General features: G+C 35.0%; 1 protein-coding gene across 3 annotated transcripts in view; it reads right to left on the reverse strand.

Annotated features, from left to right (window-relative positions):
- Positions 1-15,513, reverse strand: part of COL9A1 (collagen type IX alpha 1 chain) — an 86,235-nt gene that overhangs the window by 44,631 nt on the left and 26,091 nt on the right. For all 3 annotated transcript variants that reach the window (XM_002817046.5, XM_054557681.2, XM_054557682.2), the window contains 9 exons: positions 13,201-13,254; positions 12,530-12,565; positions 10,606-10,629; positions 10,197-10,250; positions 8,857-8,910; positions 8,188-8,220; positions 7,365-7,421; positions 5,262-5,315; positions 1,774-1,827 (listed from right to left, as the gene is read on the reverse strand). In XM_002817046.5, coding sequence (XP_002817092.3) covers positions 1,774-1,827; positions 5,262-5,315; positions 7,365-7,421; positions 8,188-8,220; positions 8,857-8,910; positions 10,197-10,250; positions 10,606-10,629; positions 12,530-12,565; positions 13,201-13,254 — 420 coding nt within the window. The remainder of the gene's footprint in view (positions 1-1,773; positions 1,828-5,261; positions 5,316-7,364; positions 7,422-8,187; positions 8,221-8,856; positions 8,911-10,196; positions 10,251-10,605; positions 10,630-12,529; positions 12,566-13,200; positions 13,255-15,513) is intronic.

The raw sequence follows: 15,513 nt of genomic DNA on the forward strand, positions 1-15,513 counted from the left end.
CATTAGGAAAGTGGGGGTAGCTACTTCTGGACAACCTGCTAACTGTCCCCATTGGCTTAAGATAAAGGAGCTCTAGGCCAGCATTTCCCTCTTCTTCTCACTTAGAGAAAATGGGGCAAGTCCATGACCAACTCTTCATTCAGACCAGTCACAAATTCTATGTAGATTCTATGACCTCCAATTCAAATATGCAGGATGATCCAGTTTAGGATATCCATTTAGAATATTGAGTGAGATGTGGCTGTGTCAGATGAAAGCTGCTCTTTCTTGTGTAGCTCATTTACTGACTCTAAAATATTTCTACAAAAAGAAATATTTGGGTCAATAGCAATGACGTGAGAATACCACATATTTTCTCTTAAGGTGTCTACTTTGAAGAACAGAGCTTTTTCTAAATATTCCAATAAGCATATTTTTTAAAGTTGTGCATTACTTTATATTTGTGCATGTACATTTAAAAAGTACATGCTTTTTAAATTTGGCATACCTATTCCCAAATAGCAGAAGGTAATCAAGCACTAATGGATATCCCCAAATGGACCACTTGAGCCACGCAGTACCCAACATAGATCCTTAATCCCTGAAAACACTGTTTTAGAATGTTGTTTGCAAAATCCTATTTTGAGAATCTTTGGGAACGGCTTTTATAAAATTAAAAAAAAAACTTTAAATCCCTACCAAATTTTCATCAGATCAAAAAAAAATGCATATGTCTCTTACACCATGTATCCCTATCTCCCACCTGCGAAAGAGTCCAACTCCTAGTGTCTTATATGGCAAACACTCAGGGGAGGGCAAACTTCTGAAACAAACACCCTAGACACCACAGATTCCCTGAAAGTTCTCATGTGGCTTAAAAGCAGAGACCATTTCTTCCAGATCCTCTGACTTACTTCCTTCAGCTTAATTTCCCTTACACTTTAAATTCCCTTAAACATTAATCTGCGCAGCTCCCTGAACCCTTTTTAAACAGCCTGTCCTGTGGAGAAGAGTGGAGCAGGTGAAGGGTATTCCTGTATTTGTCTTCAACTCGTCAGTTTCTAAGAATAGTACCTGAGCTCGTCTTCTATATAGTCTATAACCTGGCTAGCTGCAATGTTTAATTAATATTCTTCAATTATTATTTCCAAAATTGTCATTACTCATTTTAACAACAAAAAAAGTGTAACAACTCCATTTTAATGTAATACAAAAGTAAGGCAAATTCTGATTTAACAACATTTGAAATTGAAGTTTGATGATGCCCCAAATCACCTTACTGTGAATATTATTGCAAAAATCTGCTAAACCACAAGGGACCAATTTTTTATTAAAAGACATGATATGAGCAATTAAGAATGTTTTAATTAATTATAATGATTACATACTGGAATAAGCTACATTAATCCAATAAATGATATACCTACTGCATATTTAGAATACGCAAAATTTTCTCACTATATCATGTGATAATACGATAGAACATAAAAGATATGTATCATCCTTTTGTGCTTAGTATTTGCTTTTCAATTACCTGGCCCTGAAATCTGGTAAATGAATGTATGTAATTATAGGTAGAATTTTTCTGTTAAAAAAGTGCTAGAATATATAATGAAGACCCTTTCCTATTTTGAAAAAGTAGTTACCCCCCCAGTGCTGGTGTGGTGGAAAATAGAGGACACCAAGTTCATGTAATGCTATTCATCCAGCTGCTAAATAGAAAATATTCCAACAGTCATGAAAAAAAAGAATATTTACGTATCCTAGTTAAATATTTTTTGAAAAATACTTTACTGGAGGTCCTTGAGCTCCAACTTCTCCCAGTTCTCCCTGGTCACCTTCTTCACCCTAAAAAAAAAAAGAAAAAAGAAAAGAAAAGCACAGCACATGTTATTCTAGCAAACGAACATAGAAATAGGCTTGGTCTAACTCATTATGTTTTAAGTTCACTTGGTGACTCCTGAATTATTCTACTTTCTTAAATTATTTATATGGGTAGTCCAAATTAATTGTAGAACATTCAGAAAATACAGAGACGTATACATATAAAAAGTCACCCAAATGCCACCATTTAACTATAAATACCAGTAACATTTAGATGTTATTCTTTCAAAGTTTTTCTAAAGTGGGGGAAAGAGGAAGAGAGACAAAGATATAAAGAAAAATAAAGAGAGATAGAGAGAGTAAAGTTACTCTTTTATGTTCCAAGTGTGTGTCAAACGGGGGGGGATTTATTATTAGAAAAATGTAATTATACTATGAAAACTTTTTCATAAGCTACAATATTTTTCATCGTGATTTTTATTTTAGCTTTTCTTATTATAATTTTTGCACCATATACAATATTTTAATGTAGATCAGCCATTTCTTTCATGGGTTATACCTTTGATGTCACTCGTAGAAAAGCCTTTTCCACTCTAAAAATATATATTTATTTATATTTTTGCTCTATTTCTTCTTACATAGAAATCTTTAATTATCAGTAATTTGTTTTGATGTAAAACAAAACATAGAAATCTTTTTTCTTTTTTCTTAGTAACTGGCCACTCTTCTAATAATAGATTCTCTCCACACAGGTTTCAAAATTCATCCTTAACATGTACTAGGTTGTTATTGGCTCTAGACTTTGATTCTGCTCTACTGATCTACTATATGATGTTGCCAATGCCACAACATGTTAATTACTGAAATTCTATAGTGCATTTTAATCTCAGGTAAGGAGAATTCCCTTATCTTTATTTTTCATTTATCGTTACTCTTATTTTTTAAATTTCCTAAATGTTTACTCTTCCAAAAAAACTTAATAATCATTGGGCAGATCTTTACAGAGTCTACTTGCTTTGTACTAGGACTACATTAAATTAATAAATTAATATGGCAAGAGTTAAAACATTGATAATATTGAATCATTTATCTTGATTTTTTCAACAAATTATGAGAGTCATACGTATTGGTTTTAGCCTCATAATTATATTCAGATTATATTTCACTAGAATCTATGACTGACAGTGGGAAGAGGCAGTCCCAAAGCCAGAGAATTAGCTAGTTCTTGGCATGGATAATCATCATGTGTGCCTAGTTAAATGCTACTTCAATTTCCCTACGAAAATATAAAACTAGATACAAAACAGCAGTGATTGGTATGTCCACTGCAATTTTTCCATAACAAGGTACAGGGTATTTTCCATAGATTCTCCATAAACTTTGGAGTAATATATTTGAATTGTTTCACCTACAGGTGAAAACCACACAACTAATCCATAATTATGAAGTTAAATGACAAATTTAGGAGTAGCAATTTATTATCATTTCACTATGATTTTTGCATGAGTATTGACCTGCTGTATGATGTTACAAATACCGCAACATTTTAATTATTGAAATTTTACTATTCATTCCTATATTCATAAACAGTTTTAAAGATCTTCATTAACTAATTTGTAGGGTAAAATTCAAGGCAAATTTGTGAATTTGAATCCAAACTTCAGGCCTCCAAGCTCTTACCATTCTGTTTTCAGTTTCAGTTCAGTCTATCTGCTCACCCTTTCAAGGTTCATTCTGCAATGAGCTATGGCCATCCTATCGATTTTCAAAGACATCACTTACACTTTTAAATGACACTAAAATGTAAAATAAATTAAAGAAATTTTCAACAACTTTCAAAGTAAATTTTGGCCAATTATTTGACATGCCAAAAAAAATTGTAGGTTTTCCACTGAACATCAAACCAAATTTGAGAATCTAGATAATTAACTTGTTTAAATATTAAAAAGACTAGTTTCATGGGAAAAGTGGAGAGGCGTCTGGATTAACAGCTCCATCTCCAAATCCTGTGGGATGGGGGAGTGAAAATTCCCCAAAGGAAAGCATCATCAAAAGAAGGAGAAAGGGATAAAAACATAAAAAATAACAGAAGTCTACTACATCTGCCTTACTGCATAGAATACCTCATGAATATCTTTTGATGTAATTTAATATTCGTACACACTTGATTTTTGTAGTTAACTAATACTCTATTATTATATGGCTATGACATATTTAATTTAGTCCCCTGTGTTTGGATTTTTTTTTTTTTGGCTTCTGTGCCCCCAGTGCTCAGAATAATCCTAGCACATAGCAGGTACTTTATATTTGTCAAAACTTTTAATGACAATTTTTAAGAGTCAGTGGAAGAATGATCATACAGAGAAATTTCCAAAGCACTGGGTTTTTTTCCCTATTTTCTCCAATTTGATATTAGGAACCCAGCTGTTATATTTCAGATAAATAAAATGCCTTAACTATCACAGCCTACGTAATAAAAGACTTTTTAAATAAATGTCCAAACTGTAATAGGGTACAGAAAATTGGTCTATTTATCCTGATTATTTGAGACTATTTAACAGACTGATTTTTAGCTAAGAAGTTCAAGGGTATTAATGCCTGAAGACTGATAAATTGCCTCTCGAGTTCTTGACTTCCAAAGAAAAGACTAATCTTCTGTCAGTACCCAATAAAGGGGTAGAAGGGCATAGTGAACCAAGTCAAGAGGACCTGCATTAATAAGAACAACTTGACTTTGTAAAACATTATCAAATTTACCAAGACAAAACCTACTATTCAGGAAGTCAAATTCTTAGATACTTAAAGATGACTTACACTAGTGGATGAAAAAAGGGCAAATAGGTTACCTTGCTTTAAATCCCAGCCTTGGTTTTTCTGCAGGGCATGCCAGCTGCAATGTAAATTGTGCTGTCGATTCTATTTCTATTCAGAAAATAACCTAAGTTATTACTAACCTCCAGCTTATTCAGAATCTAGGTTATATTGAAATGAGGTCAGAAATAAATAGATAAATTGTTTCAGAACTTGAGATGAGAAGCTATAAGCCAATTACCAACTTCTCTGTTTGCTAGTCTCAGCAACACTTGTCATAAAATTTTACAAATGTCATAAAATTTTGTCTGGTGAAGTGGAACAACTATCTGAATAATGTTGGACTATCATAGCATCAAGGAAAAAAGCTTAGTGTGATTGATTTGAAAAGAAAAGAAAAGGTAGTGACAGAAAAAAATGAAAATGTCTGGTGCCTTATTTGTAAGTGTTTTTTTGTAAATGAACAATTTTAGAATATGATATTTAGTCAAATATTGATGCATCTGCTTATAACTTATCAATGATTATTTGAAAAAGAAGGGTAAAATATCGAGGTTCATTATTTCCTATAATTCCTAATTTCTTATAATGAAAGTGACCAATAACTCCTAATCACAACTTATCTACTAAATACCCATTTTCCTTACCTTGTGTCCTTGTCTTCCTGGTTCACCAATTTCTCCTTTAGCCCCTTTATGACCCTAACAAATGCAAAATAAATAATTGTCCTGAGTTTGGTACAGAAAGTGATCAGAAGGCTCATAAAGTGATCCTGCTTCCCTAAATCAGTGCCAATGTATTACTAAGAAATGGGTTATGTCACAAAGAAAATTAGCGCCTTAAATGACCTTAACAGCACCATGACTGCCGAATATAATTAATATCAGTTTTACTTAATAGAAAAACACTGCTCTAGAATAACACACTTCATTATCTAGTTCAGCAATGTGATTCATTGATACTTGCCTGCTATTTCCTAGATCCCTATTCCCTATTTCTCCAACTTCCTCACACGGGTTGGGAGCATTAAGTCTTCTCTAGTTCCAGTAACTTAACCTTCAGAAGTGACAGCCTTGACCAAGCTCAACTGGCTATCCCGTGCCCTCTGAAGGCTGCTCTGAAACCCCTTCAGCCTCCTCCATTCCCACCTCCTTCCTGGTGGTGGAGGAAAGGCTGGTGTAAGTGGACTTTCTCGGATGCTCAACTTTCTGCCTTTTTCTCTGTACATTTTTTGTTGTTGTTGTTTGTTTGGTTTTTTGTTTGTTTGTTTGTTTGAGATGGAGCTTCGCTCTTGTTGCTCAGGCTGGAGTGCAATGGCGTGACCTCTGCTCACCGCAACCTCCACCTCCTAGGTTCAAGCAATTCTCTTGCCTCAGCCTCCCTAGTAGCTGGGATTACAGGCATGTGCCACTATGCCCGGCTAATTTTGTATTTTTAGTACAGACAGGGTTTCTCCATGTTAGTCAGGCTGGTCTTGAACTCCCAACTTCAGGTGATCCACCCACCGCGGCCTCCCAAAGTGCTGGGATTACAGGCGCGAGCCACTGCGCCCAGCCTACTGTGCACAATTTTTAAGTGCAAAGGGAAAGCAATAAAGGGCAGTGGGTGAAAGCTGAATTGCACGAAAAGAAAATCCCTATCTTTTCTTGTCAGGCCACCTGTCCTAAGCACGTGTGTACTTTGTAACAGGAGACAAAACTGTGAGACAAGCATTCCAAAATGAAAACTGTCGGAACTTTCACCCCTCAAAGAAATCTTTTTGAAAAATAGGACACCAGTCCAGGCTGAATCTTCTGCAGTTGAGGGAACCCACCAAAACTATCCTTAGAAAAACCCTAATGGAAAATCAGTGCCTTCGGGCCTTTCAGATCACAGCAGAGCTCCACTGGTCTGGAATGTCTCAAAATCACTTTAGACTCAGAGACTAGAGAAAGAGAAAGCTATTTATCCCCAGAATTTGGCGTTTATTTTTTGTTTGCATGGAAAATTTTCAAGTAATTGTGGTGGCAGACAGAGAAAAATACTTTTGGAGAGTCTCTTTTCCTGACTATTTTGCACAGTTTTTCAAAATTTTTTTAACTAAAAGTTTTCAAATACATTATGTGCACAACCCCCTCCAACTGCCCCCACCATTCACTATCTCCCTTAATAGGAAGCACTTTTTTTTTTTTTTTTTTTTGAGACAAGGCCTCGCTCCACCACCCAGGCTGGACTGCAGTAGCACAATCATAGCTCATTGCAACCTTGACTTCTCGAGCTCAAGTGATCCTCCCACCTCAGCCTCCCGAGTAGCCAGGACTACAAGTGCACGCCACCATGCCTAGCTAATTTTTTATTTTTTGTAGAGACAGGGGTCTCCCTCTGTTGTCCAGGTTGGTCTCAAACTCCTGAGTTTAAGCAATCCTCCCACCTTGGCCTCCCAAAGTTCTAGGATTACAGGCATGAACCGCTACACTCAGCCAGGAAGCAAACTTCTGAAACTTACTTTGGTGTTCTAAAGTCTCTCAATCCAATGTCTTTTATTGGTATTTCTTCCCTGAACTAGAAAGCTGTCCTATGATTAAACATCCATGTCTTGGTAGGAATACAGGAATACATGTCAAGGGCAGCTGGAATTGCTAGGACTGAATAAGCACTACTTGCCTGATCATCCAAGTGGGATCTCTGCACCAGGAAGGCTAATGCTTAAAGTAAAGGCTCCATTTTATCTGTGGATAATACTCTTAAAATACTGGAAGTTATTCTCTTACCCTCATGCCTGGTAGGCCTGGATATCCTGAGCGACCTGGTGGACAGGCATTGGGACACTGCCAGGGAGAGAGGGAACAAAGAGAAAGAAAGACAGACAGAGTGCATAAACTAGGACTCCCGCTTTGTGACAGTCTTTTTTTAAGGGATTCCAGTTACAGAACTCCATTGCAATGATATTCGTTGAATAATTCTAAATACCCCTTTCCTTTTTATTATTATTATTTCACATTTAAAGCCAGAAATATTTCTAGCTAACAGAAAAGTGTAGAGAATATAATACCCTTCCCCATGAATGTACCATCCAGATTTAATAAATGTTAATATTTTGCAATATTTATTTCAAATCTAATTTATTAAAGTGTGTTTACAGATAACCTATTTTACCATGACAGGATTCATTTCCCCTTCCCATTCCACTAGACTAGCCCCTTCCTGAGGTTCGTGTCTCCAATCAAATGGGCCAACATTGCATTTAGTGCACATTACCACCATCATTGGACTGTTAATCTATGAGTAAAACAAATCCTAGAGGAAGTTATTTGAATTCTATCTCTTTAAAACCTGGATGCTCTAGTGAAAAACATGTCTTAGTCATAAAGTAAAAAGATTATAGAAGAACAAAGATACATCTATAATGAAAAATTATTAGTCTGAGTAGATGCAAGCCAGTAGTCCACTAGTGTTACAGACTGCTCTGCCATTGAGTGAAAGGAAAACATGGACACATAGAATATTCCAGGGAAATCTTTAAAAGAAAACTCATCTGCAGACTATATGGCCTTTGAATTAAAACTATATTTTGTTCAAAGGAAAGCATCTTACCAATGGATCTCCATCATGAAAGCCAATTGTTCCCTAAAGTAAACAAAATATTAAGGTTCAGAATACAATTAAATAGTGAATTCAAACATACTAATAATAGAAAACTCATCAGGCAAGAATATAAAATATATTTGTTTAATAAAATATAAGAAACAAATAGGAGCAGATAATATGCTAATATTCTAAAATCCTGACTCATGGGCATGTTCTCTTTGGAGAGCCATGAATTGCAGTAGATTATTTCGGGAAGACATTGACGGGAAATGAAATAAGAGGCAAAATAGAAAATGTGGGGAACTCTGAATTACAAATAAAAACATGAATTATCTTCTATGTAAATTCATATTCTTTAAATTTTTCTTACTATGAAAACCTTTGTAAAAACTAGTTCATTTGAAAATGCTTCATTTATATATCTAAGTTTTGAGCATTTGCGACATCACAACTATCAAAAGACTTCAAAAGTAATGAGTAAGATATGCCCTATAAAAACCACCTTTTAAATTATTGTGATTCTTCCACTCCTTGCCCTAAACAGAAAAAATTGATAGCCATTTTGGAAATTTGGGACAATGACTCAATTAATAGGAACTTCCATTTTGGGTTCTTAGATTTTTTTCAACCCTGACTCTCAGACACAAAGAGAAATTCAAGCTGCAAATAACTTACTCTGGGTCCTGGGGGCCCAGGGGGGCCAGGTGGTCCTCTTCTCCCAGGGTCACCCTAAGTTATTTGAAAATTGCGACACAGTGGTTATACATGTGTCAAAACACAGTACATAAAACCAGTGAGGCATAAGAGAATGGTATTACTGGAAACCCCCACCGAGCTCAGCCATGCATAGACCTGCCACCAAAATCGATGGGTGGCCCGTAATCCAATTATTTCTACAAAATGAGAGTAATAAAGGCATTCCAGTCTCACCGAGGTAATAAAACAAGTCAGAGAGAAGCTAGGGGAAAAAGCAAAGCCAATTCTTCTCCACAGGACAATCATTTTATCTACTCTGAAAACAAATTGGAAACACTACTTATTTTTCTAGTTGATTTACAGAGGACCCAGAGCAACCTATACTGCTAGTGCCATCCTGCTAACCAGTGCAAAAGAAGGCTTGCACTCAGTCTGAAGCTGTGAAATGGAAGGTTAATCTCTGCAGTGCCTGACTCTTGCAAGTGCTGTTCACCCACAATCTATCACTTGGTCTGTCACTGCACCTCTTGCAATGGGTCAGAAAATCAAAGAAAGCTACATCGAAGTAAACCGTTCAGATGAAAATGGGTTCCAATTACTCTTAACATCCAATGTTTACTCTTGGCACATTTTCCTTCTTGATGTTCTGCCATAAAAAGTCGGAAGCACCTCACAATTATTTTAACTTTACAATCATTTCATATTCATTCATTTGTTCACTAAATAAATTTGCAAACAGTAAGCACATCTAGAGGAACAAACAAGGTATATGATACATGGCTCCTTCCCACAGTGAGTTTACAATTACGCACCTTCACATCACATCACTATGTCAACGTTTTTGAAACGTTTACTTAATATCAATATGAAGCATTTTATATGAGACTTTTTTATGAAGCCCAGCTCTTTAATGTTAAAAGTTAAATTTTGTTGGCTGAATTATAATTTAATGATCCTAACATAAATATACATGGTAATAATTTTAGGCTATTCACTTTTATTTCATGCAGAGAGCCTAATACAAAAGCCACTAGACTCCAGTCCTGGCTGAAAGTCTGTAAAATGAGGACGACACTCTCTTACTTGACAAGCTGGAAGCTGGGAAGAAAAGTTTAGCTGAAAAATTTAGGAAAAAATTAAAATCACTCTGCAAAAATTATTATTATTTCTGGTTCACATCAATATTATAAACTGGAATGAAATTCATCTGCCATGTTTTGGTTTGCAAGTGGAAATGTACAGTTAGGGTAATTTGCTTTCCCAAGTAACATCTTCTATTAAATCAGCAAACGTCTATCAAAGTGCACTGCGGTACTCACAATAGGTCCTACACGGCCAAGCTCTCCAGGGAGTCCTGCTGTCCCAGGAGGACCCTGAAGTCAACAAATCAAAGCAAATGGTCATTTATGAATATTTTTACAATCTACCATACATGATATCAAATATGATAAATAATGAATTACATTTCTGTATTAGCTTTGGTTTCCAATGACACAATAACTCATTTGACCAAACTTTAATTATTTAAGATACAGCAGAACTTTCCTAAATTAATAAATATTTTGTTTAGCAGAATAAGGGTGTTATCCTTAGTAGCCACCTAAGATCTTGTAGGTAGAACGCTGTAAACACCACTGAGTAGACCGTTAGTAGGAGAATAAGGTGGGGATTTGAGAAATATGACATTTTTATAGACTGTGTAAAAATAAATGATGAAGTGATACTTACAGGGGGTCCAGGAATACCACGGCCCTAAAAGAGTACAATAAAAATGTTTATAGCTTGAGGTTGATACTTAGTATAAATATGAATGTAGACATAACTCAGTTAAAATAAACCATAAAACTCTATTACTAAAAATGATGCTCATTCTAAAGAAAGCACTGAATAAAGAAAAGCAAACATGGCTCTGCTTCTAAAGGAAGCAGAAGCTTATTTCAGCTCCTCTAACATTCCTTTGATGTCTATGCTAACTGGGATTTTTCCAAACTTGTTTTTAAGGAAATCAAAGTAAAGAAGCCTTCCATGCTTGCCCTCAGGAGAACTTACCATAACTCACAAAGAGGTGCATCACAACTGGAGAGTTTACAGATGTTATTCATTTGTAGCGTTTTATAGGAAACCTACATTAAAAGCATTCTAGTTTTACAATCTATAATAAATTATGTTTAGAAGTTCCCCAAACAAACATTCAGCACAGAGAGGCAGGGACAAAAAAGGGTCAGAAACACACCTCCCTTTCGAAAGTTTGGGCTATATTTTCAGACACTGAATCCAGTAGATATTGAAAATAAAATGGTGTCACTCCTGAAGTAACCTACAATGGGATGCTAATTTAATATGTTATATTTGATTTTTAAGATAGTCATTATATTTTCTTCTTTACATTTATATCTCTTTAGCAACACCAAACTTTACATAATCGAGGATCGAACCACATCTTATTCATCTTCCTAGCCCCAACTCCTAGCACAGGGCCTAGCATATAACAAAACCTAATAATATGCTGTTGAAATTAAAACTGAATATCTGCTGCCCAGATCTCTATTCTCTCTCTTTAATTTCCAAGTTCAATTTTTTCCCCTTGGGATTTCTCAGTATTCTTTTCTCTCCTACATTGGCTAGAATGGCTTTTATACACAGCTGTCTGTGATACGATATTCATGTTAGCTTTTCACTCCAGACTTGCTTTTCTAAAATATGCATATACCAAGCATCCCATGGAATCAATGCACTGATAATGATATTATTATTTCTAATTAGTTGGATAGGAAAAACAAGCAAGAACTTCATATGGACAGTATGTTTTAATAATCAGTGGGATTTTAAAAGGCATTCCTGGAAAAATGACTCCAGTTTGAACACTTTAATACATAGGTCAATTCAGGAAATAAGTGCTGTGTTTGAAAACACCAGAGTAATCAATAAGTTATTTCATTATCAGAAACCTAGATGTTCAACAAATTTCACTAAACAAAAAGGCATCTCTATAAGATGTTGAGATTAACAGCTGAGTTGAAAAATATGAGAGAAAGTCCAGCAAGCTGTTCACTTCTGAAAATAGGCTTATAATGGAAGAGTTCACATGCTGAAATATGGCAAAGAAAATAGCACAAATAGGAAAAAAGAAGAAAAAATACAGATTAATGACGAGTAAAAGTAGAACAAAGAGCAAAATAGATAGGAAAAGCAGCCTAAGAACCTGGTCCTCATATATACAAATAACACACACCTGCCACACTGTGCAAATGCAGAAAAAGACTAGCCAAGGAATCAGGCAAGTGATAATATCTGACTGGTTGATATTTCATTAGAGATAAAACCAGTTGTGAAGAATGTGGTGTGATACCATGGTCTAAACATTGAATACTTAGATTTGCTGTTGTTATGCAAGAAGCGTTTTCTATCATTGCAAGTAAAGAGGGAATTGTCTACTAGGAAATACCACCTGCAAATAGAATATATATTTTCTACTGTACATTCAAACTTCTCTAAAATTTTTCCACTCATAGTAGGAATGCTCACCGTACCAGATGTCATCAACTTATTTGTCATGTATATTATGCAGAAAACTGCATCTAAAGATTTCACAATGGCAGAATTTTACCTAAAGATAGGAAATTTTCAATTCTGTAACTCTACATTTACTTACTGGAAATCCACGCGATCCAGGCACACCAGGTTCTCCCTAAAAATAAAAATATTTTCATTGTACTGACCTTTAATAGCATGAATATGTAAATGTGAAAACTGCATAAATATTGAAAGCATTAAAAGACCCCATTATGGTGTGTTTTTTTTTTAATTTCCAACTTTTATTTTAAGTTCAAGGGTACATGTGCAGGATGTGCAGCTTTGTTACATAGGTAAACATGTTCCATGGTAATTTGCTGCACAGATCATCCCATCACCCAGGTATTAAGCCTGGCATCCATTAGCTATTCTTCCTGATGCTCTCCCTCCTCCCACCCCCTATTTTCTGACAGGTCCCTGTGTGTGTTGTTCCCCTCCATGTGTCCATGTGTTCTTTTTATTCAGCTCCCACTTATAAGTGAGAACATGTAGTATTTGGTTTTCTGTTCCTGCGTTAGTTTGCTGAAAATAATGGCTTCCAGCTCCATCCATGTCCCTGCAAAGAACATGATCTTGTTCCTTTTTATGGCTGCATAGTATTCCACATCATGGTGTTTTTAAAAACAATTTTAGTTGAACAAGTGCATTTTAGATGCTTCATAACTTAATGTTAGTTGGCTTGCAAACACTACAATAAAATTATACTTCAGCATTTTTGTACCAGCAATTAATGCCAGATGTCTAACTTACTTTTTGTCCCTTTGGCCCAACGGAGCCAGGGGATCCATCAGGTCCTGTTAATCCCTAACAGAGCAAGACAATGATGTTAGAACTATCATAACATCCTTAGGCAAACCACTAAGTAGAAAACTTTCATTTTATTTATTAATCATCTACAGGATGGTTACATATGTATGATGCAAATATTTATAAAGAAATACCTTACTATAGTCTTACTCAAAAGTAAAGATTAACATAAGATCTGCCTGTTGTGGTTATTTCTTCTTGATAAATTGTATCGTATTCCTAACTTCCTGCTAACTGCATTGTTTATCACAGGATTCAATAATTCAGTGTTTTTTGTCTCTGCTTTGGAAAAAAAATGCAACATAGCAATTACAATGTTGTAATAGCTAAGACTGGTGGGTCTTGGTTCTGCCGTTTACTCAGGTTTATTTACCTCCTTTACTTCATTTATGAAACGAAAATACTATGTATCTCTCTACAGGACAATAATCTCATTCTACATGACAACAATGTCTTGGAAGTCAATAAAATATTTCCTCAGTAAGAATTAAACACAAACAATCTAATTATTGCCTTATAGCCACTAACAGCCCCCTAGCCGTCTTCTAGCAATGACAATTGCTTATCAAAGAATATTAATTCTTAAAGTAGAAACATTTGAAAGCACACATGTTTCTACATTATTTTTCTTAGTAAAAATAGCTATGATTAAGTATATATGTTCATGTATGCCACTCGGTATGTAAAATTTAAGCCTATTATTATAAACTACACTTATAATTATCATATTTAATACTAAAGCAGTTATTAAATACATATTCTAAACACTCTCATTTTCCCTACTAGTACTTACTTTATCATCATCCTCAATATAAAACATGTATTAAAGAATGATAATATCACGTATATACAAGAATTTCCATATTTGGTAAAGATACATTTCTATTGTTAATTTTTTTCTTTGCTCTTTGACACTTTCAGATGCTGTCATTTACAATGTAATCTTGAAATTATACCTTCCTAAAGATAAATATGATATATATGTGTGTACATATGCATACATGCCTCTATAAGTATCTTATAAACCCTTTCTATTATCAAGATTTTGAAGAAGACCCAAACAATATTAATTGAGAGAGGGATTTCTTGAAAAATATGAAAGCCCTACTTAAAAATGGATCACCAAAATTCATATTTAGTCTGTCATGGTCTGAATAAACATCCATAAAATTCCTTCACATAATTCATATAGAAAACTAGTTCAGTGGCCACCATTTTTACATTTCTCTACATTAATTAATTTTCCTAACAATGTCACAGAGTGAATCAAAGCAAATAGAAAAAAATGAGTTGAAAATGTTAATTACTGGAAATTTACCAAAGAAGAAAAATATTAAACACACACAAAAGAACTTTTGACAGACTGCCTTTGATTTTCAATAGCCCTAGTCTAATTACAACACTGTAATTTGGGAACAAACCTCAACATGATTAGTTGCTAAGCACCTATGGTAATGAAATGTTTGCTTTGGCATTTCACAAACAAACTATACATCCAGGAGCACTCTCTGGATGCACATATGGCATGTAAATTTTATAAATCTCTGGGCATATTTAACTAATCGATCCTCTAATTCCCACTTAATGCATAAACCCTCCAAGACAAATTCTGGTCAATTTTCATACACACAGTCAACTAACACTCTTCAACCTGTGACTGGAATAACTGACAAGATTGGAGGACAGTAACTATAAAGCAGAACCAAGTAAATAGTTGGATAACCTGGAAGCTGTTTTCAGGTTACTTCATATTAAAAATATCCTCCGTAAGACATGCTAAATTATGTCAATCACTGGAAAGTTCTTTGAACTAAGTTGAAAATGGATTCTGGTGTCAGATGTTACAGTGACACCTGTTATGAAATAACTATGCAGAAAACCATAAGCTCCATGAGGACAAGAATCACATGTCCATTACAGTCCTAACATGTTGCCCTGGCATCTAACCACTCAAGACGTGATTACTGCATACAGTAAGTTTAAGAAGGCCTTCCAGGTGGCAGGATATTACACTTGTTTCTCCACAACATCTTTATATTCAGCTCAAATCCTGATCCTACCACTTAGCAGCTGTGGAATCATGGGCAAGGTCCCTAACTGCACAGTGTTCTAGATGCTGTTCCTCATTGAGAAAAGGTCCTACAAACAAACAAACCAAATCTAGGTATTAACCACAGCACTGTATTTCTTGTCCTCATCACATTTCTTCAATGCCTGAATATTTGCACCTACAATGATCTTTCAGAATAATTTCTT

This window comes from Pongo abelii, chromosome 5 (assembly GCF_028885655.2).
Source record: "Pongo abelii isolate AG06213 chromosome 5, NHGRI_mPonAbe1-v2.0_pri, whole genome shotgun sequence".
Lineage (NCBI taxonomy): Eukaryota > Metazoa > Chordata > Mammalia > Primates > Hominidae > Pongo > Pongo abelii.